Here is a 24,288-nt window from a genome sequence, read left to right as displayed (position 1 = left end):
ATACCCATAAGATTCTCATCTGTTGGAAACAATGTGTGGGTTAGTTGAAGGCCTTAGTTTCTGAGTATTTACTCAAGTAGTCGTTCTGGTTTGTATGGGACTAAATGCATGTGTAAGGACTCTGTATTTGTTTGCAGGCGCTATAATCTGAATCAAAATGAGGAGGGACATACTTACTCTTGCAGGAAATACTATGGGATTCATTACTCACATGTGAATAAATTCCTTCATTTCCCTGGCAGTCCTTCATATCTTTTCATTCTCAACTAGTAGCACTCTTTGTGGCAGCTAGTATCCCTGTAAATAGTAACACCAGCTTTGTACAGGACAGATGTAGCAGTACCATTACATTACTGCCATTACATGCTGGCTTATCAAAAGTCCTTTAATATTTTAACTGCTGATCCCATCAGGAGGCTGTTATGATTCGTGGTTGTTTCCTTTCTGCTGTAGGGCACATGGTGGTGGGCTCGTAATGGTCTCATTTTGCAGCCATGCACATTCCCTTCTGTAACAGCTATATCCACTGCTCTTAGGACATACTTCTCTAACCTAATATCGAAATAAATCAGCCAAATAATGAATCGTCTCTCTTTTTTTGGAGGGATATAACAAATGTTCCCTCTAATCTTTTCCATCTGTGTGGAATAATTTTGTGTACCAATGCATGTGTGAATGTGCACCACCAGTAGAAACAAAAAACCTAGGTGAGGGCACTCTGCTAATCAGCTGGGTGACGTTTTAATTTCTCCTGAGTGGCCGCTCATCTTAGGGAACACTATATATTACTTTAATCCTGGCTAGGATTTCCTTCCTTTTGGGCCCTGACAGCCAGTAATAGTAGCCATACCCATCAGTTTTCTTCATGATGATGCTTTGCTCTAGCAGGCAGTGGGGTTTAGTGACCAGTGGTTAGAATGCAGGATTGGGAGCGAAAACTCCTGGTTTCTGTTTATAGCTCTCACTATACAAATTTGGGCAAAGCTCTTTATATTCTAAGCTCCAGTTGTTATCTTTCAGTGGGCACAATATTTGCCAGACTCTCAAACGTAAGTCTGTATTGTAGAGAGGAAAACAGGTGATGTACAAGTGCAGTTATGTTTAATATCTCTGCAAGTGTTTTAAGCCCGGTCTCTGATCAAATATTTCTAAACACCATCATGGCTCTAGCTAGTCTAGGGATCTGGATCTCTCTTCCCTTCCAAAATCATAACCTTTCGTCTTCACAGCATAACTGGCTACCATTTTCATATCTTACATGTAGTTTGTGGTCCCCTGTCCTCACTAGTATTTGTAACTGCTTTATCACAAATAAAAACAGAGACAAATAGTGTTTGAATAATTGCCAGTTTCAGCTAAAAGGCTTATATTCAGAAAGCTCTTCAATGGAGGCCTGGCATTTAATTGTAGATAACAATGTTCCTAATTACATATCTTAATCTCCAGCTGACCTGTTCTTCAAAATAGCTCCATTTTATCTCATAATGAATAGTACTGCAATGAATTGCAATTTTCTTCTCTCGTGGTGTCTGTTATATAATGTAATTTAGTGCTGACCTCTTCTGCAACCTTGTTTACAGCCTGCTGTGAAGAAATAATGTAAAGTCATGCTTTAGGAGGACGCTGAACCATGGTCAGTTAATCAAAACATACAGTAATTGTGACTGGTTCAATCGCAGAGATCCCCTTAATACTGTCACTTGATGTGCCAAAAATACCACTGAACTCGCCTATCTGCCATTTAGTGGTTCCCCTCCTTCCATCCTGCTGAGCCATAACCTCTGGTCTCCCCCAGTGATGGCACAGAGTTGGAGGACACAGCAGAGAAACACAGATCAGCTCAGTTCTTGGAAGGCTTATTCATGGGGACTTGACAGCACCTAGGTGGACAGTCCCAATGGGATCAGGACTCCAGATAAATCCATCTTATTCTGTATAAAGTTTAAACAGCGCAAGCTCATAACTTGTTTGCCCCCTTAATCAATGAGAGATGCATAGTTGTTGTTTCCTCTGCCTCCCTTCCCCCGTAGCATTTATTACCCTGGATTTATTAATAAACAAAAAGGACTTAAGTGGTTACAAGTGATAACTGACAGATAAAGTTAGTTACTAAGCAAAATAAAACGAAAGACACCAGTTAAGGCAAATACATTAAGAGAACTTGTTTAAATTAATAATTTCTCACCCTAGTTTTTATTTCAGGTTAAATTCTTCTCAGGCCAGGGATGCCATTGGTTAATGGTTCACAATCATGCTGGAAGAGCATAGCAAGTGGAGTTCCACAGGGGTCTGTTTTGGGACAGGTTCTGTTCAATATCTTTATCAACAATATAGACGATGGCATAGAGAGTACGATTATTAAGTTAGCAGACGATACCAAGCTGGGAGGGGTTGTAAGTGCTTTGGAGGAAAGGGTCCTAATTCAAAATGATCTGGACAAGTTAGAGAAATGGCCTCAGGAAAATAGGATGAAGTTTAATAAGGACAAATGCAAAGTGTTCCACTTAGGAAGGAACAATCCATTTCACACATACAGAATGGGAAGCGACTGTCTAGGAAGGAGTATAGCAGAAGGAGATCTAGGGGTTATAGTGGACCACAAACTAAATATGAATCAACAGTGTCACACTGTTGCATTAACAGGAGTGTTGTGAATAAGACACAAGAAGTCATTCTTCTGCTCTACTCTGCACTGATTAGACCACAGTTGGAGTATTGTCCAGTTCTGGGCACCGCACTTCAAGAAAGATGTGGAAAAATTGGAGACGGTCCAGAGAAGAGCAACAAAAATAATTAAAGGCTTAGAAAACATGATCTATGAGGGAAGATTGAAAGAAATGGGCTTGTTTAGTTTGGAAAAGAGAAGACTGAGAGGGTACATGATAGCGGTTTTCAAGTATCTAAAAGCGTGTTAGGAGCAGAGAGAAAAATTGTTCTCCCTGGCCTCTGATAGGACAGGAAGCAATGGGCTTAAACCTCAGCAGGGGCAGTTTAGATTGGACATTAGGAAAAGCTTCGTAACGCAGGGTGGTTAAACACTGGAATAAATTGCCTATCTCCATCACTGGTGATACTTAAGAGCAGGTTGGTTAGACATATATCAGTGATCTAGACTAGGGGTGGACAGTCTTTTTTGGGTCAAGGGCCACAGACCCACAGAAAAATCAGTCAAGGGCCACACACAAGTGAGAAGCAAAAACAAAAGAAAAACAAACCCTCACTGATGTGACCCCCGAATGAGAAGGAGAAAGACACTCCCCACATTTCCCTCACACACCGGGGTGGGGGTGGGGACTCAGGCTGCAAGTTGTTGTGTGCTCCAGCCTTGTGGGGGAGCAGCATTGGGGAGCCCTGGGGGCCAGATCCAGGCAAGCTGGAGGCTGCATCTGGCCCCTGGGCCTGTGGTTCCCCACCCCTGGTCTAGACAGTCTTGGTCCTGCAGTGAGGCTAAGGGACTGGACTTGATAATCTCTCAAGATTCCTTCCAGTTTTAAAATTTTGTCCTTTCTGAGCTGGATCCAGCAGTACTCCTCAACCCCTGGGGTTAATCTTCATGTATTCTTTCTGGGTGCAGAAGAAGTCTATAAAGCCAGCTGAAGACAGTCATTGTTTACTTCCTTTTCCTTATATAGAATTTCCCTGGACCTTTGATTCCATAACACCTCTGTGGAGAAGTACAAAATTCAAGATGGAGTCTAACATGAGGTGACATGGACTCAGGTCTTTGTAGCAAGTCTGATAATATACGTATAATCAATATTCCTAACTTCAGATATAGAAATAGGATGGGCATACAAATAGAAAATACATATTCAGGGGATGGATTTTTTCAGTGATAACATTGCATGAAATATTTTGCATAAAGCATATTGAAGTTGTCATATTCATAAGTATATTTCCATAACTATGGTACAATATCACAGTAATAATCTCTTGGGAAGATACTTGGGATACAAATAGAATTAAAAGGTGCCTTTCTGCACCAGTAAACTGAAAAGTAGGCTCTTGCAGATTACCTAAGACCAGCGATAGTGGATCAGACCATCTAGCCCAGTAGCCTGCCTTCTGACAATGGACTGTGCCATATGCTTCAGTCCTAGTTTCTGACAATTGGAAGCATATGGAACCTAGAGTATGGCGTTGCATCCCTGACTCTCGTGGCTAATAGCCATTGATAGACCTGTCCTCCATAAATGTGTTTCTCTGTTGGACCCTGTTATACTTTGGGCCTTCACCACAACCCCAGCAATGAGTTCCACAGATTGACTGCATTGTGTGAAGATGTTCTCTCTGGAGTTCTAAAGCTTAGGGAATTAATACATATTTTATTATAATAAAGGTGGTCTGATGGACAGTAATTTGCATATTGCCAGTGAAAACAGCTGTGCTCTTGATGTTCTGCTTCTCAAGTGTGGTGATGTCCGTAATTTTAGTGAGAACAAAAAGATCATGAGATAGGGATATCCCTATTTCTTTTGCAACTGAGAACAATGAATCTCTTACTTTATTCTGAAATTGACATTATTGTAAGAGGTCTCAGTCAGTCATGGCAATGTAATGTCGTGTGTGGATGGATCCATTTCTGTTTTAACACAGCAAGGCCTGAATGTTAGAATTGATACCTGGTTTTTGAAACTCATCTGGAAACACCTGACTTTGTTCAGGAGGTTGAGGCTCAATTTCCTCTGAAAACAAGGACTCTAAATTGTTTCTAGTTGGGTAAAAATGTAGGCCTGACTTTATTTTAACCATGCTCGTTTATTTGTAGTGATCCCTGTCTCCACCCTTCATCTTGTTGAACTCTAAGCTCTTTGGGATGGGGTCTGTTTTTTCAACTTCGTATGGCAACTTGTCACAGTGGGTCCCCCATTTTGGTTTGGGCCATTAAGCATGACTAGTATAAATCAGTAATTATTTCTGTTGCATTAGCACTGGAAGTGCCAACCAAGTTCAAGGGCCTCCTTGTGTTATATGCTGCACAAAAGATGGCATTGCCTCTGCCCAATCCATGAACCAAACATTTTTTTATTTTACGTAGTTTATAATGTTCCTGGTTCTTCACTTTGCTAAGGTAGCAAATCCCAATCTTTTCAATTTCTCCATGTGACTTTTGCCATATCTTTAATCTTTCTAATAGCCCCTCTCTGAAACCTGTCTTATTTCTGCAATATTCTTCTCTATAGAGTTTTTTTTAAACCTTGTTTTGAAAAAGGTGAAAATGGAGTCCAAGAATAAATATTTTGAAAGAGAATTGCCAGAAATAGTCACTGGTGTATAGTCATACGCCTATGTCATGCCATTATAAACATAAACTAGTGTGCTTTACTAGATCCATTATCCCTCTGTTGTGCTGATCAAGGAATCCAAGCATAATAGCCAGCTTATAACAAACATTCCATTCTGTCCCCTGGCAGTAAAATTCTTGCTCTTGAATAATAAAACACTGCCCACTCATCCTGAGCTGGGACAGCAAATGACACACAGGGGCTCAATCAACTCTAATTCCCTGCAGCACTAAAGAACCAATAGTCTTGGGGGGGGGGGATTATTTATTGTTTTGGGTAAACGAGAAGTATTTATCCCAAATCTGATAAAGGGGGTAAAATTAGATAGATCTGAGGGGCACCAGTTTCATTGTGGGTGGTAAAATGTTTCCTCAATTAATGAGATTTGTTTCAAACTCTTGGCCTGTAGGGATCTGGGACTTCTGCAAAACTAACATGCTGAGTCCTGGGATTGTGGGGGAGGAAGGGTAGGGAGAAATCTTACGCTGCTCTCTAACAGTGTCAGCTGAATCATGGCTACGGGCTGAACTCTGGAAATAGCTTCATTTAGGCTGCCACTGCAACAACTGCTGGTAGGACACAGGGTTTTGAAAATGGGTTAAGTGGAAGGAAGGCTGGGAGAGATGCTTGCATGTGGAGGATCCTTTTGGGAGAGAGGTGGCTAAGCAAAGATGGTGTTGTTACTTGACCTTGGTCCTTATGTATCAAAACCCATTTGAGCCCCATGGGTGTCCTCATGCCACCTCGTGGTATTTAGAAAGCAGTTTGCAACAATTGTGTTTATAATTAACAGGTGTGTTTCCAGATGAAGGCAATGGAATATATTTTAATACTCCTGTGGCTGTGTTAATTTTAGAAGACCATCCGTGCCGCTCTTAGTGCATATTTCCATACTAATCCCAAGTAACTCAAGGACACCTTGGCTGTGCTGCAGAATAGGTGGTAACTGCCACAAAGAAAATATACTGGGAGCAGAGCCACTACTAAAAGTTTGTGGTGAAAGCAGGGAATGAAACCAGGATGCCTGGGGCCTGTTCTTTTGCTGTCCCACATGGTTTTAGAGAAATCCCTGCCACCTCTGTGCCTTACTTTCACAGCAGGGTTGAGGGCATTTCTTGTAGAGCATATCTTGCTGGAGGCTTTCAAGTAATTCTTGATAGCTTTTTCAAATCCCCTTTTGCAACTGTGTGTGTGGAGGGAATATGCGTAGGGGAAAGGTCAGGCAGAGTCTTGTGCTCAGTTTGTACTTGGAAGGAAAAATTGGGTAGTTTTCAAAAACACCCAAGTCTGAATTTCTCCTTTTCAGAAGTGACTTAAGAACCAATGTGTCTCTGAAAGTGAATGGGACTTAGGCTGACAAGTGACTCAGGTGCTTTTAAGAGCTTTATTCAAGGTAGCTGTCCAGCTGTGAAATGTTCTGCATCAGGAGACAAGGCTCACTCTGAAGGTCTTTCCTCTACCTCCTGTGCTGCACCTTGCTGCCTCTGGCTGCATTGCCTGTTTTCATTATAGCACTCATGGGCTATGTCTACACTATCGGCTTCTTGTGCAAAAAGCTTTTTGCAGAAGACATCTTCCACAAAACTTCTTGCGTAAGAGAGCGTCCACACTACAAAAGCGCATCGAAATAGCGATGCCGTTTTGCGCAAGAGCGTTCAGACTGCATGGATATGTTCTCGAAAGAAAGAGCTGATTGCTATTCACAGAATGGCCATCATGGCACCTGTGCTTTCTTCTATAGGGTTTTTTGTGTGCAAAAAGAGGCAGTTTCCCATCCCCACACACCTTTTTGCACAAGAAGTCTTGCAATAACTCTTGTGCAAAAACCATTCCAGTCTGTCAATTTACTTGCACAAAAATGTGTTTGAGGTGTGGATGCTCTTGAGTTTTTGCGCAAAAACTTTGCAGTCTAGACATAGCCATGGTGTGGTGCAGAGGGACTAAGAGTAACCAGGCCTTTGCCCTCTGGAAATGGTTATTTTTTTGCCATTTTCAAGTGGAATATGCACTATTGGCCATACAGTCAACCTGGTGTCCAAGTGCAGAGCTGACTTGACTGGCTCCTGGAACAGGCAACTTCTTGTTGATCCCATGGATGGCTATTCTGAGGGAATGGTCCTCCATTCTGTTTCTACTGGTGTCCACCATATCTCTGGCCTTCCGAAACCATGAAAAGGCACATGTTTGAAGAGCTAAGTCTAGAAGGCCTTAATTATTCCCCTATAAACAACAGCATCACTTCTGTCTTTGTTAAATCAAATGTAAGACTGCTATCTTCTATCATCCATCTGTTTGATTCCCTGTAACCCCCGATGTTGGGGTAGCTGGAGTAGTATTTCAGGACAGCGATACAGTAAAGTTAGGAGTCACTGGTGTGGCATTCTGAGAGGTTTTCTGCACTGTCAGTGATGATAAACGTTTGGCTGTCTGTTTTTGTATGCTCCCCCAATGTATCATGCCAGCTCTGTGCAGATAGCTAGCACAATAGACTTCATGAGATCCCCCAAAGACCACAGACTCAGATAAGATACGAAGACATGCATGTCAGGTTTATTGTCGAATGAAGTACATGAATAGGTGTTGGTAGCCATATTGCCTCGGAGCGCCTATGTGTATGTAGGGATGTTAAATTTAGATGAACTGGCTAATCAAATAGTCGATGCAAATTAACTGGCTAATTGATTAGTCAATAAGCCTCTGCCTTTGAAGTTCAGGGCTGTTGCTATATTTCAAAGGCAAAAGCGCTGAGGGGAGCATGGGGTCAGCGGGGAACCCAAGCAGTTTCCTCCTGGCCTCATGCTCCCTGTGGCATTTCAAAGTGGCAGCGCCACATGGAGCCTAAGGTCAGCTGGGGACTCAGAATCCCCAGCTGACCCCGGGCTCTGCATGGAGCCTGGGGTCATCGGGAGGAGTCCCCAGTTGACACAAGGGTCCACATGGTGCTGCTGCTTTGAAACACTGCATGCAGCCCAGGCCAGCTGCCGAGGCTGCACACACTGTTTCAAAGCGTCAGCAGCATGTGGAACCTGGGTGCTGCCTCTTCAAAGCACCTCCTTCTCTTCCCACCCCCTTGCTAATGGACTAGTCGCTCTCCCATTGCTGCTTCTATCTGATAAGCAATTGCTTATTGGATAGTCGACTAGTCGCTTATATCCCTACCTATATGTACCTGGGACAGTGGATGCAGCTTAATCGGTAGTACGGATGCAGCTTAATCGATTTTACGATCATCCCCTAGGTCGGCCGAAGAGTTAAGTGAGGTACCCCAGCATTTATAGACAGAAAGGAACCAATCTATGATACACACTATACATATAATCTTATGCATTAATGACATGTTTTAAACCTCCCCTTGTACTTTCCTCCAAAGCATTCACTACTGTTGTTATGCTTTCACTCTTGTTTCCAACTATTTTTTATCATATACTCAGCTGGTTGTCCTGATGGGAGTGTATTTACATACTTGATGTGCTTCTATCCATGCTAGCAGTTCAAGTGCTGAGATGAGACACACTGACTTGCAGGCAAACATTTGCTTTTGACATGGCCTGTCTATTACTCATATTTCTTGCTTACTTGGTTCAAGCACAGGCCCATGCTTCAGGCTCTTTCTTTCTTCTACAGGTGAGTGGGATGGATTGTCTGCTTCATGTCCCCAGGTAGTTAACATTAAAGTTTAACAGCAAAGGGGAAATATCTAAACTGTGAAACTCTAGATAGGATTCTTACCAGGTAGAAGCAGCTGGTTATGACGTTCAGATAGTGATCCCACAAATGGCTTGGTTGCAGATAACAGAAATGGAATAGGGCTAGAAACAGAGACATGGAATGGTTTTCATGTAAAGACTGAAATGGCTGGGCCTGTCTAGTTCAGCAAGGTGATGGGGTATACGGGACATGACATTTATATTTATATTTATATTTATATTTATATCTATATATCTATATATCTATATAAAAGAAAAATGTAAATTGGGTTGCCTCTCACCTTGTATTGTAATACTAAAGCAATGGAAGAGTCAATTGCATTGTTTGTCAAGAGGTTTAAACCTGATAAAATGTTTTTACACCGCACAAAATATTGAGATCAAGAACTATGAAAAATTTTAAAAAAAATCAAACGCATGGATGAATTATCCAAGATTCAGGCATGAGAATTTATAATTAGTTAAAGCATAACCAGCTGCTAACTGCCTGGGCTTAGTCAGAAAATTTCCCCTCTGGGGCAGACTTTTGTATAATTGCCCATTATAAGGTTTCTTACGCCATCTTTTGAAGGATCTGGCATTGTCTACTGTTAGGCAGGCTGCTAGACTAGATAAACATCTGGTCTGGTAGGCAAATTCTTACATCCCACAGGTAGTTAACAGTATCAGATGGTGGATGGAAGTAAAGCAGTAGGCTGATCAGCACAAATGTCTCATCAATTTTCATTTCCTTATTGGGACTCCTACTTTCTGATAATTTCTAGAATCTGGAAATATTCCTTATAACCGGTTGAATGCGGATGGGGAGTTACAAACCCCTCAGAGCATTCCAGATTCTGAAATGTTAAATGTATAACTTGACACACCAAAACTCACAGTAGGTATGTGATGGGTTTAAATATCTCATTTGATGGGACCTCAACTAACAGAAAATGGAAACCTTAAGGCTACTGCAGTTTTAACTGACGTGGTGCTCCATCATATCGTTACTCATTACATGAACATCAGAGCTGAAGCTGAGCAGTCTTAATTACTTTACTGATTGATGTCAGCTCATGTTATAATTCAGGTTGAACGTCAATTTGTGAGGGAATATGGAAGCCTGCCTGTCTAACTGGAAACTGCAATCCACTTCCCCCGTTGTGTTGATCCAGACTAAATGGCATATTAGTACAGAAAATGCCCTTAATTATTTACAAGGCAATAACTTGTCTAATTTAAGCAGATTCAGAATGCATATAAATCTATTTGTCAGCATGGTGAATACTGGGTGTCAAATGGAAGGATGCAGCAATCTTGTTGACATAGAGGTTGAGATAGGGCGCTTTCCTGCTGGCCGTAGTATTTTTGCATTTTCTGCTTTATATCTTCAGCGGACTTTACAAACATTGATCCTGACAACACAAATGTGGTCCTTGGATTACAGATGAGAATAGGAGATGATGTTGAATGATTCCCCCCCCCCCCCCCCCCCCCCAAGACCATGCAACAAGTTAGCAGCAGAGAAACACATGTGAATTGCTACACCAGATGAGCATAATGGGTCAGTACTAGCATTTTTAGAGGAAAATACAAAACATGCCAAGGTGGGCACGTGTCCAATGACTTAGCCGAAGAACAGTTTCTTCCCAGCCCTTCAGATTGACTTAACCCCTAGAGCATGAAGGTTTATATCCTTTCTAAACTGTTTGTTTAATCCAGGTGTGGCCAACTCGCGGCTCTTTGCTCAGAGAAATTCGGCTCTTGCTAGTTCTGAACCGTGCGCCTGAATGGCTCACAGCCACTCTGCACATGCGCCTCAGCACCTGGAGGGAGAAGCATGTGGCGGTGGCTCTGGTGAGACCCAGGCACTAGGTTAGAGTGGGGAGGGGGCAGGGGGAGCCTGGCTTTGGGGTAGCGAAGGTGCATTGGGTTAGAGCAGGGGGGCCTGAAGCACCTTAAACTCAAAGTCTTCATGGATGCAGAATAAGGCAGCCACCACTGATGTCATATTTAAATTCCAGGGCAAAATAAGAATCAGCATGTACCTGGTTTAAACTGTGTTTCTTTAAAGAAAATTCAAAGGCTGTTTTTTGCCAGGCTGAAGCAATTATTCTGAGATATGAGTCTCTCCCTTATTGCTTTTGAACCTGTCATATTTGCAGTCTGGGACAGACCTGAATTTTTAGAACGATAAAAAAGCCATATTCTTCATAGGAAACCATACCAGAGAACAACAAGCTGGAGTGAAACAGGCACTTAAATTGTGCTAATTTTACTTCAGTTCAGTTTAATTTTTAAAAAACTCACGGGACGTAATAGGGCAGTAGTCTTAAATTTAAAATACATGCTAGGGATTCTTTTTTTTTAAGTGAGAATATTACTATATTTTTAAAGGTTTTTTTTTTTTTTTTTTGTTTTTTTAATTGTTTGTTCCTTGTCAAGTTCTCTGAAGATTTATGGTCTGGCCATGAATTTAAGTGACTAGACTGCTTTATTGGTTTTTGTCAGAAATGTCCTGTAAAGTTATTTTTATCACTATATTTTGTCTAATCTGTCTAGATATATAAAAATAAATATATAATACATGGCTCTTTGCACTCTATCCACAGCTATTTTGGCTTTTCATCTGTAACTGGTTGCCCCCAGTTTAATAGTTATGAATGTGACTGTGGATGTTCTTGTTTAATCCCTTTTAATTTTTTCCAAGCTCTTTGCTTTAATGGTATCTTGTGGTAATTAGTTTCACAGGCTAATTTTGATACCTCTGGTTAGAACAAATTTTTGGCTTCTGTATCTGTTCTTCCTTTTTTCATATCCTGCTTTTATTTAGTTTGATTAGGACACAGAGAAAATATTTAAAATTTCCTTTTTTTTTTAAAAAAAAAAAGCTCTTTGATGTTACCAATTCATAGCCTCTGCTGAAATGTTATGAATTCACATATGGCAAAACTTGAAGGGCTATGGTTTCTTGTGACCTTGATCATTCTATCTAATGCTTCATGGAGCAAAACCAAGTAGGTTTTCTAAATCTTCACACATTACTTGAGTTGAAATCAAAGCGAACTCTCCCCTCAATACTCAACATCATAGGCCACATCTGGCCTACTTTTGCTTATGGCAGATGTTCTAGTGGCTCAAGTGGGACTCCCCAAAAAGGTTTGTGATACTGGAATAGATTTTTGACCCCTTCAGTAAGTAAGCAGCATCCTGGTTTCCTTTGACATCATAGGTATCTGTGTGCAAGCACAGTACTTTCCCCCATGCTGTGTCCATTGAGTTACTATGAAGGAAGGAAAACTGTTTACCAGGATCCTGCGCTCAGTGTTTAAAGGAATAAGATTCTTCCAGACAGCTCTGTCTGTAGAACAGACCAGCACAGCAAGGAGAGGAAAATACATTTATCCTATGTGCATATGCTTGCAATCAGGTTCATCTGATGGGTCAGATGCTTGGCCTGCCAGCCTCACACATCTCCATTCCAGTTAAATCAAATCTGAGTCAGACATCAGTAGGTGAACAGACCCACTTTCAAAACAGAATGCTATTCCTGATATTCCATTGACACGCCTGACACTTTTTTTCATAAGGTGTTGTCTATGATTCTAAATTATAGTTTGTATGCGTTTTATTGGTGTTCCAAGAGCTTCAGAGTGCTCAATTTACTGTAGAGTGGTTAAAATATTCGTCATGACACTCAATGGAAAGACATCAGATCAGTTAGAGCTGGTCTCTGAATGCAAGCTTTCGGAGTTTGACAATGTGGATATTTTAATGTTCCAGTAAAAATGTCCCTTTTACAAGACAATTGCACGTGTTAAAATATATAAGTATTTTATCCTTAATACCTAAAGAGGTAATACTTTAAATACTGTTTCCCAAATTATGAATCAGAAATATGTTCAGGTAAAGACAGGCCCAACATTTCCCCTGCTGTTTGAGAAACCCATGTCAAGATGGATCTTGATGATCTATCAGAAGTTAAAATGGCTACAAAGGCTTAATATAGGAAAATGGGAGCCTGCTTCTTGGAGAAGACCTGTGCGAATCCCATTTCTGAAGCTCTCCTGTTTTTGTGTCCTGATATTTGATATCAATTGACTGCATAGGATTCACAGAAGAGTGGAAAAGGAACTTGTAAAAACAAGTGTAATTCACTCATTGTGGGATGTTTTCCAAAAAATTGTGGCTGAGTTGCAAACAAGCCATAGAAAATTGTGGAAAAGTCATAATGGACCTTATTTGCAGTAATACATTCCTTTGTTAATTTCCCATGATTTTCCACTGTGCACTTCCTGGGCTGAGGGTGGGGCTCCCTTGGTCAGAACTTCAATGGAAGCCTAATATTGCAGAATCTGCAATTTCTGCAGTATTGCAAGTTAAGTAGGGCCTTTTTCATGACTGCTCTGCTCTGTACCTGGGATCACAGAGCATAGGATTGATGGTAGCAGCTTTCGCTCTTGCAGTTCTTATCTAACAAAGTATTCATGTGGCTTCACTTAAAATCACTCTTCAAACCTTATTTCCAGAGCACTTTGGAAAATTACTGACGAAGTGGGTCTTTGCCCTCGAAAGCTTATGCTCCTACACTTCAGTTAGTCTATAAGGTGCCACAGGACTCCTCCTCGCTTTTGGAAAATTACTGTAATCTGAGGGTGCAGTAAAATACACATGGATTTTGGTTAGTCTTTCACATTTCCCCTTATTCCCCACACAATATGCTTACAAAATAAAGTTCTTGGCTGTTCAGCACAGCTCTTGAGCAATTGTGCTGCATTTCTATTGCTCTAACAAAGCTATTGTAAACATGACAGAGTTGGTCTGGTTTCAGTTGAGAGGAAGCATTTTAAACCACAATGCCCACTGTGATTTGCAATGATCAGTTAAAACAATTACATCCAAGAATACTGAAATCCTCTGTGGGCTTGAGAAGCCCATGTGTAGCCAATGAAAGATTAGATAGAAGATTAGGATTCTTGAGGTTGGGGGAAGCAGCTCTGCTTTTGTTAATAGTTGTTTCATCTCTAATACTACATAGGTCAAGTGCATTGAAAAGAATGAGCTGTGCAGCTATTCATTATTCTTGGCCACACTACCTCATGTAAAGAATGGAACATTTCTTAGTTCCCCTACGTTACAAATCAAATAACTGATATTTTTTGGATTGTGTATCTTGTACATGTGACATTTTTTTCTCTCTACATCATACAATCATATGACAAACTTTCTATTTTTTTTCCTAAACAGCCCAGCCATGGCTTCTGGAAAAAATATCCTTTAAATAATTCCTCCTTACACATTTTTAAGAGCTTTGCCATATTATTCTCTATTGATGATTCTAAGTGCCATAAATAGTGCTATTGAAAGTAATACATAAGAAGCACTTAAAAACCAGAGGTTAATAGAAAGATTGAGCCGCTTTGCAAGTTCTAAGGAGACCACGCTGGTAGAAGTCCCAGAAACCACTACCCCTTTCACCTCAGCTGAGGTTGGTGGTAGAGGCTTAGGTTCTTATGAGGGTGTTGTCTTCTAACTGGAAGTTTTCCACTCTGTTGTTGACTACAGAGGACTACATAGTTTAGTCCTGTATTCAGAGAAAATTCAAGCCATAATCTGAGTGGATCAAACATAACTTACATTTCTGGCTCTTCATTGTTGGCTTTGAAGAGTGATTTTTGCCTCATGAACACCCTGTTTTGATGGAAATAATGTTAGTAGATGGTTATTATTTAACAGACATTTTAAGAATAACTGTTTTTTTTTCCTGTCTGCAGAAAGAAATTCAAGCTATGAGTCAGTGCCATCACCCTAACATTGTATCTTACTACACATCATTTGTGGTGAAAGACGAGCTCTGGCTAGTGATGAAGTTACTTAGTGGAGGTGAGTGGCACTATGTTCATGTATACTAAACCATATGGAAAGAGTATGAGAGGTGGTTGGCTTAAATGCTCCTTTTCTCCGCTGTACCACCACTTCCTCCTGCCTCCTCCCCAGTCTGTAGCTAAAGAGGCTGCAGTTAAGTGTGCAAATAGTCCCTTTTTATTTTCTTAAAGCTAAAGGAATACCGTCAAATTTTATAATAGTGCTTCTGTTTGAAAATTTGTTGGCTATTATTGTTACAAGTAGCAACTAATACTACAGTAATCGAAGATCGGAGGAGAAAAATTATTTTTCAGTTTTTCCTTCTTTCGATAGCCCCTAGCATGGGCTTTTTAGTTGGAACACTAGATACCACACAGCGACATGTTTTTGGGTTGTGGTTTTTTTCTGCTTTTTTTTCAATAGCATCAGTCTCCCCAGCCTGTTTTTTAGGTTGAAACTAATGTAACTTTAGCCTACTTTTAGGCTCTCAACTTTGGTGCACAAAAAAGACAAAATATAAATACAAGAACTGGGACTTGTTTTATGACTACATCAGTGCAGATTAATCTTCTAGTATTGGGGCACCAGCACCACTGAAATCTTAGAAGGAACAGTATATGTCACTGCTGAGGAAATATTCCGATAGCTAAAACTTTCTCTTCTCATAATGCAAAGACAGCTGACTCCACTGCTAGCGTTTAATCTCTTCTGAGCAGTTAAGCCAGCACAGTAGGCACTCAGCTTTGAAATGTAGTTACTTAAACAAGATCAGTGGAAGTTGCAAGTTCTCCGCATACAATTTTTTTAGGTACCCACTTAAATCATTCAGGCTTGAAAATTTGGCCTGTATGTGCCAACATTGCTCAAAAGCAATCAGTAGTGCCAAATATTTCTAAAATGGGGTAGATTTGTCCTTCTAACCAGTGTTTCCTCTGAGACTTTCCATCTGAGTGGAGTGAGTTTTGTCTTGCACACCAGTGTCACATGCTCTTGTTCAGATCTGTGGCACCCACCAGTTATAGTGTGTGTGTGTGTGTGTGTGTATATATATATATATATATATATATATATATATATATATATATATATATATATATATATATATATATATATATATAAATATAAAATTTAATTTGTTGGGGGAAAAATACTAAAGCAAGGGATAATTAAGTTGCGTGACTCTGCACCCACCCTAAAAACCACCCAGCTTCACTCCCACCCAATCTTGCTCCCACCGTTCCTGTTTCCGTAGGCTCCCCAACCCCTACACCCTCATCCTGTTCACCCTTTGTTAATAACCCTGCATTTTACCCTTTTGCCCCTAACTTCTGAGCAGTGCCTCCTTCATCCCAACACCAGCACTTTCCTCCCCGCTGTTCCCCCAACCTCCACCCTGCTCTTCCAGCATGTCCTGCCACACTGTCCCCCTGCCCAGTAGCCTCCACCCCCTTTGCCCAGCAACACCCATGCCTGGTTGCCCCTCACCATCTGGCTGTGGCACCCTGGGCATGGGCCCAGTTTGCCCAGCCCTAAGGCTGGCCCTGCACAGGGTGGCCGCCCACCACACAGCCTTGCTGGCTGGGCATAGCGTCCGCAGGAGCTGGACCTGGGGCTACGGTAAGGCTGCCTCATTGACAGCCTCTGCCTCTGGCTCCAGCTGTGGTACACTGGGCAGCTCCTCGCCACGCAGCCCTGCCCTGGGTGCAGCTGCGCCTGGGCCTGCAGTACTTAAAATAGCACCATGGCCCAGACTCCAGTTCTGGTACATAGGGCAGGTCCTGCATGGTAGGCAGTGTTCTGTGTGCCGGGATGAGAGCTTGGGCTGTGGAGCTTCTGCTTCTGAGCCAGGGCCTCAGTGCTATTTTTAATACCATGGCTCTAGCCCCAGGAGCACCCTCACCACGGCCCTGGCTCCAGCTCTGGCAGCCAACCATGTGGCCCGCCCTGGCTGCTGCTCCTTCCCTGGCGAAGCTATGTGGCCCACCCCGGAGCAGCTGAGCAGCCACTGCACAGCTGTGCTGAGAAGGTGGGTGGGATTTGAATTCTTTGCACGCCCCTGCACAGGCATGCACCTTAGCAGCAACTATGCTTCTCACCTATCGATATCACGACTCTTTATTGTACCTTTTCTAAGTTAACTGCTGGCAATTCTGCTCTGTAAAATGTGTGGCTTGCTTATTTGTGAAGACAAGGAGCAGGTATCCATGTTCTGAGATCTCTGATTTGCAGTCTGCTAGGTCCTTTAATGGGCTCTCGGTCAAGAACAATCATTTGAACCTATGATACAAAGCCAGGGCTAAGTTCACAAAACTCTTGCTCATTCAACAGCTATCTACTTATTGAAAGCCATTCTTAACCATTCCAGCCTACAGCATGAGAAACCTCCAGTGTTTTTTTTTAAATTGTGCGAGTATGAGGCATTGAAACTCTGCAAGCTGGTCATGAACTGAGTTTGTCCTGTTTTGGGAACTTAAATCTGTTTGGAGGAATGACAGATCTAACAACTTCCAAGGCTCCCTGATAACCAGCAGTTAAGATCAATGAACAAACAAACTTTCTTAAGCAATCCTTATGTTTAATTTAAATTATTCTGTAATCATGAATAGTGTACAGGAGAGTACTTAACAGAAGACAGTCTGTCACCAGGAATTAATATATGTTGTGATACAACAGCTGAGTCCAGCTAAGTAACAAATGAGTTAAACAATTGACATTTGGGAACAGGGTGGGGAAAACCATGAGGGTGTCCATAAATCCATATATTTACTCAGTTTGAGGCATGTAGACATTTTGATAGGTCCTGTTTTAATGTTAAATATATAAGATGTTGAGAAGAGGGAAATTACAAAAAGCCAAACAAAAATTTACACTCCGTTCCCAATAGAATATATTGTGCCTTCTGTAATTTTCATCATTTATACCCAGGGCTCGTCGAGCTGCGGCGAGCCCCGCTCACCAGCCGCACTGTCCGGCATTCTGCGCATGCGCAGATCGCCCGAACCCGGCTCTCCTGGGTTAGTCGACTCTCCTGTGGCGAGTAGATTGTATTATTTGTCGAGCCCTGCTTATACCCTTATCCGGTTTGCTAGCCTTAATCTTGCTTTCTATGTACTTATACCTCTGTACACATGGGCCACAGTCTGGTGGAAAAGAGCATATGAAAGAAAACTGTTCCTTGAGTTTGGTCATCATGTCAATGGTGATGTCTTAGCCAATAACATGAATAAACTTAAAATCCATGAATCGGGAACTTACTCAACCATTTTCTTCTCTTCTCTGTTTCTTTTCTTTGGACTCTGGTTGGGGTATCTTTAGTTTGTTCATCCTCCTGACTTACTATATTCTGTCTCGTGTCGTAAGGCCAAGCATCCATCTGTATTTCTGAATTTTACTTCTCTCAGTTAGTCAGTCAGTCAGATGTCATTTTTAGAGCTGATGCGCTTTAAATAGTTCACTACTGCAAAGCATGAATAGGTTAGGGATGTGAAAGGTTAACTGGTAAGCATCACTCTTAATGGGTGATGTTTGCCATTTCCAGTTAACCAGAGGGGGCTGGAGTAGCTCCCTGCCTGCTGTGGGCAGTAGGCTGGTCCAGTCCCACGGGGCCTGCCACAGACAGGGCTGCTCCAGGCATCTGGCACAGCCCCTGTCCACGGCAGCCTGGGCATGTCACAGGTAGGGGTTGTTCTGGCTATGCTGGAACTGGGCTGGAGCGCCCTCTCTTCCCCCAATTGGTTAATGTGAAGTTAAACTGGTTAACCAATTAAATGGGACTTTCATCCTTAGAATAGGTAAGAATCCCCTCAGTTGAATCCTGCAAAACACTCTGTGCTGCCAGACTCCTGCATCAACGTTTGTGGAAGAGTCAGGCCATGAAGTTGAAAGGGGACAATATTTGATAACTTATATTCAAGATTTCAGTGTGATGTCATGGCTGAAGATTTTTTTTTTACACATTTTGGGAAATTCAGAGTAAGGGTCTTGAAAAGAGAACTAACTGGTATGGGTTCATTTTTAATGCTCAGGTTGTGTAGTGGAGTGTCTGAGTTGCGGTGCATTTTTTTTTTTGGGGGGGGGCACATGTACAATTTGAGTCATAACTCTATGTGTTTTAATCTTTTTTAAATGTGCTTTGTTCGGGTTTTTATACCCATTATCACATTATCTGCACATCTTCCACTGAGATATTAAGCAATGTAACTATAGTTTTCTTTTTTCTCCCTCTTTTGAGGAGGAACACTGTATATGGTTTTCTTACATGTATGTTATATATGTTGCTGTAGGTGAGATCAGAGAACCATGCCTTGCACTTAGGATGGAAGGTGGTAAAATGAGATTTGTAGAGCAAGCCCAAACTTCACTGTCAGTGGGTGAGCATTCAAGAGAGCACTATAATGCTGATAGATCTGCTAGGGACCTGGTGCAATGTTTCAAACTTTAAATACGTGGTGTAGCACATGCTCTCCCACTATACAAGTTTAACTATTTGGTACATGGTGTTAGGCGCTTACAAGGAGGTGAGGCTAGGTTAGCCACGAGACGTGACAATTCATGTCAGCTGGTTTGCATGGTATCAACGTGTAATAAGTAGTGAACTGCTCTATGCAAGAGTTAATAGAAAGCAATGCCTTGTGGGAAAATGTTTTTGTGCTGTTTCATACATGCTAGGCCAGGGTGGGCAAGAGGCGGCTAGTGGGCTAGATGCAGCCCAGCCCACCAAGCCCTAGAACTGGCCCGTGGCCACTTCACCAGCACCCTTACTACAGAGCAGCTCATGCTGTTTTAAACAGCTGGCTGCTAATTGTTCTGCAAGCTTGGAAGGGCCAGGAGAATTTGCTCTGTCCCTGTCTCCAGCAAAATTCCTCCGCTCCTATTGTCCAGTTCTAGCACCCCATTTTCCATCCCAGACCCTGTGTCCCCCTGCTCCCCCCCATAGAAGTGCAGCTTTTACTACTTAACAAAATCTTGTCATGGCCCCCCGTTAAAATTATTGCTCATCCCTGTGCTAGGCGCTGTTTTTTACTGAAGTTCTAAGGCAAACTTCTAAAAAACTCTGATGCCTAAAGTTAGACATCTAAATTAAAGGCATGGTTTGCAGGTGATATGGTGCTTAATATTTCTGAAAATCAGGTCTGTTTGTTTAGGTGCCTAAATATGAATTTTGGGGCCTATCTTTAGTCAGCTACATTTTAAGATTTATTTTTATCTGAGTATGCAGCAAAAGGGAAGATTTAAGCCTTGTATTTGGAGTACAAAAAAGGTTTAGAATTTCTTTAATAAAGCCCTCCTTTTACACATTAAATAAAGCATATGGGGGATTCCGTGGGGTCCAGTGCATACAGCACTAGATTGAAACAGAGGGAAACTGGGATCTGTTCCTAGATGTGCCAGAAACCTTCTGTGACCTTGGACAAATGTCTTGCTTCTCTGTTCCTACATGTAAAACAGATAATTATGAAGAGTCTTGTATGCGAGAAAATTGTTATGTGCATGTTTACTTCGCATGTATTGCAAGGAGCCAACATTTTTTTTCCCCCTCAAATTTTTCTAAAACTGTTTTGGGCTGAAGAAGAGCTTGAGGTTGGAGCCACAAAGGAACACCTTAAGTGATAGGAAATTGGGATCTGGAAAGACCTTTGCTACCTCAGCCACAACTATAGCTCACTACTCTTCTGAAGAAGTTTCAGGGTAGTCTGAACCATTAAGGCCTCCATGATGCCTGCTTCTGTTTTGTCAGGCTCTGAGGAGAGTCTCCATGTTCTCATGACTTGTAAGTACGATGTTCTGCCTTTTGATCTAAAAAGATGGCCTGTGGGTATTTATCCATCATGTAATTGCTGCAGCATCAGTGGATAGCTTGAGGGAGGAGTGGTTCATGACATATGAGCAGTACCTAGGCAGATTGAGACAAGTTGCTGTATATCCAGCTCTTGCATGTAATCTTCCCCTAGAGCTCAAGTCTTCAGTGAGTGTTGGTCCAAAAAATAAGAAGCTTCATGGAAGCTGCAAGCTGTGTGGAAACTTTGTAAAGATACCATAATATAGGCCCAACTTAAATGTAAACCCTACATTAAGAAACACAGTAAGAAAACCAAAAAAGTGCCATCATGGATTAGGGGTTTGGAATCGGTCAGGTTCCATATGAAGAGAGATTTAAAAAAAAACACCTGGGATTTTTCAGCTTAGAAAAGGAAACTAAGTTGGGGCGGGGGGAGATATGATAGAGATCTATAAAATCATGACTGGTGTGGAAAAAATGAATAAGGAAAAGTTATTTACTTGTTCCCATAACATTGGAACTAGGGGGTCACCAAATGAAATTAATAGGCAGTAGGTTTAAAACAAACAAAAGGAAGTTTTTCTGCATGCAGTGCAAAGTCAGCCTGTGGAACTCTTTGCCAGAGGATGTTGTGAAGATCAGGACTTTTTAACAGGGTTCAAAAAAGAGCTAGATAAATAAATGGCTCTTAGCCAGGATGGGTAGGAATGGTGTCCCTGGCCTCTGTTTCTCTGGAGGTGAGTGACAGGGGAGGGATCATGTGAGGATTACCTGTTGTGTTCCCTCCCTCTGGTATTGGCCACTGTCGGCAGACAGGATACTGGGCTAGATGGACCTTTGGTCTGACCCAGTATGGCCATTCTTATGTTCTCCGCTACATTCAGATTATGAAAAAGAGGAAAGGAGCCATGAACCCTCTTCCTCTTTTTTCCTGGTAGCATAATGGAGAGAGGAGCTACAGTTCTCTCCACTTGTCCCACAGCTGAAGAGAGAGCAGGCCAGCTTGTCAATTGCACAGAATGTAAGAATGGCCATACTGGATCAGATCACTGTAGTGCTATATAAAAATGCTGCAACCAGCCTATAGAGCATGTTCTCAATCTTGCATAAGTCTGACTTCGATGAAATAATTGAAAGCGCCCATTTTAGAAATATGTAATCCAGATAGAAAGAGATCCCATTTTTGGGGGGGGAGAATCTTTAAGGTAAAGTAAAAAGGCTTCTCACTGTACAAGAGTCTCAAGTATTCATTAATGAAAGTGAGAAGTATCTCTAAAGCAGTAGTGGTCTTTGGACTAATAAGTAGACTGTAAAGTATCAGAGGGGTAGCTGTGTTAGTCTGAATCTGCAAAAGCGACGAGGAGTCCTGTGGCACCTTATAGACTAACTGAAGTGTAGGAGCATAAGCTTTCGTGGGCAAAGACCCACTTCGTCAGATGCATGTCTGTAGACTGTAGTTGGCCTTGGATGTTCAAGAATGGCTTTGCTTTGTATTTGTCAGTTTGATGCCAAAACAAGATCAAAATTATTACAAAACATTTCCTGTGATAGCAATAAGTAACACTTGAACTCTTGGCTTCAAAGTGGTTAAACTTAGTGAGACTTTCTGTCTTGGGCTCCTTTTATTTCTTAGTCATTTCATATCAAACTGGCTTAACTAACACGTCAGAAGTAAGATATTTAACTTTAGGTCTGAACCTTGCGTGGGAATGCAGCTCTGTTTAGTTTGTATCCCCCAATGTTGTGTCATAGGTAGTTACAATCATGAGTTTCGAATCAGAGCTTAAGTAGTAATTTTGTTGAGGCATGAGGCAGAATAAATACAGCTCTTACACTGTTATGGTGACAATAGTAAAAGTATGTTTTTCTTTTAGCAAACTAAGCGGAGATGAGAGAGACAAAGTGAGGATGATTCAGATGACACTTAGTTCAGTAGGAAGGTGACATTTTGTGGGCTTAAATTCTAATAATTCTTGCTCCTTCCCCCCAAGATGTTAGGAAACACTCCTGGGGGTGAGGGTGGAAATAGGCTGATTTTAAGCCCTGGGCATTTTAGTCACTTATCTATTGTTTGGTACATTAAACATTGGTTGAGAGTGCTCTTTGCGTTTCTTTGTTATTTGCAAAATCTTCAATTACTCTAAACATCCTCCACTTGAAAGGGGAGTCTAAAAATACGTTAGCAGACTAAAAATGACAAGTTAGCCTGGATTTACCTATTTTATAAACAAAATAACTTTTTGCTGTGTTTAAATATAAACTCTTAATTTATCGAAATCTTTTTACTGCTCAGAATCTGCATTGACAAACACTCATCTTCTGGCCCTTTCCACAGCTTTTTGCAGAAGGAGGAAACCTTCTGGCAAAATGGGGTTGTGGAAGCAGAATAAAATGACAACATGAACACAATGTTCTTATTGGACTTGTTGTGCTTGGTCCTCCAAATAAGTGTATTTGAGGAGAAAGACCAAGCAGTCTGTATGTAAGTTTTGTGCCTTATAAGCCCACAAAAGTGCCTTCTAAAATAGAAATAAGAACGGCCATACTGGGTCAGATCAAAGGTCCATCTAGCCAAGTATCCTGTCAGCTGACAATGGCCAGTGCCAGGGGCCCCAGAGGGGATGGACCAAAGCCAATGATCAAGCAATTGTCTCCTGCCATCCTGTTCCAACCTTTGACAAACAAAGGCCAGGGGCATCATTCTTTACCCCCGGCTAATAGCCTTTTATGGTCCTAACCTACATGAATTTATCTAGCTTTATTAAAAAAAATTCAGAGCATATACACACATCAGGTATTTCCTAAATACACTTTGTCCAATCAAATTTTAGAGTCTACTATACAGGCAGTCCCCGAGTTACGCGGATCCGACTTACGTCGGATCCGCAGTTAAGAATGGGGTTTGCTGCCCGTCTCCCTGGTCTGCTGGAGACAGGGAGACGGGAAGCAAAGCCTCTGAGGACGCTGGCAGCGGGATAGCCGTGGCGTGTCTGGGCTGTCCGCTGCCCGCATGCTCCGCGGCTTTGCTCCACGTCTCCCCAGACCAGGGAGACGGGGAGCAAAGCCAGGGAGCACGCGGGCAGTGGACAGCTCAGACGTGCCACGGCTGTCCCGCTGCTGGCGTGCTCCGCGGCTTTGCTCCCCATCTCCCTGGTCTGCTGGTCTCCAGCAGACCAGGGAGACGCGGAGGACCCGGGCGGCGGGACCGTGGTGCGTCTCGGTCCCCCGCCTGCGTCTCCCTGGTCTGCTGGGGGGGTGGGCGCGCAGCTAGTACACTCTCCCCAGTAGTCCAGGCTTTTCTCCGGATGCCTGTTGTAGAGCAGCTGGGGCGCTGCCGGTTGGTCCCGCAGCGCTGCTCTGGGCACTACTGGACCAACCCGGCAGCACCCCAGCTGCTCTGCCCCAGGTGTCCTGATTCAGCCGCTGCTGACCAGCAGCGGCTGAATCAGGACGCCTGGGGCAGAGCAGCTGGGGTGCTGCCTGGTTGGTCCAGTAGCGCCGAGGAGTTGCTCTGCCCCGGGCTTCCTGGAATTAGCCGCTGATCAGTTTCAGCAGCAGCTGACTTGGGGACGCCTGGGGTTCTTAAGTTGAATCTGTATGTAAGTGGGAACTGGCGTCCAGATTCAGCCTGTTGAAACTAATCAGAGGCTGATTCCAGGAAGCCCCGGGGCAG

General features: G+C 42.4%; 1 protein-coding gene across 2 annotated transcripts in view; it reads left to right on the top strand.

The window, feature by feature from the left end:
- OXSR1 (oxidative stress responsive kinase 1) overlaps positions 1-24,288 on the top strand; it is a 136,401-nt gene that overhangs the window by 29,335 nt on the left and 82,778 nt on the right. For both annotated transcript variants that reach the window (XM_075922856.1, XM_075922857.1), the window contains one exon: positions 14,746-14,854. In XM_075922856.1, coding sequence (XP_075778971.1) covers positions 14,746-14,854 — 109 coding nt within the window. The remainder of the gene's footprint in view (positions 1-14,745; positions 14,855-24,288) is intronic.

Source organism: Pelodiscus sinensis, chromosome 2 (assembly GCF_049634645.1).
Source record: "Pelodiscus sinensis isolate JC-2024 chromosome 2, ASM4963464v1, whole genome shotgun sequence".
Taxonomy (NCBI): domain Eukaryota; kingdom Metazoa; phylum Chordata; order Testudines; family Trionychidae; genus Pelodiscus; species Pelodiscus sinensis.
The sequence above is the reverse complement of the archived record's forward strand: the minus strand, read 5'-3'. Positions and strand labels throughout refer to the sequence as shown.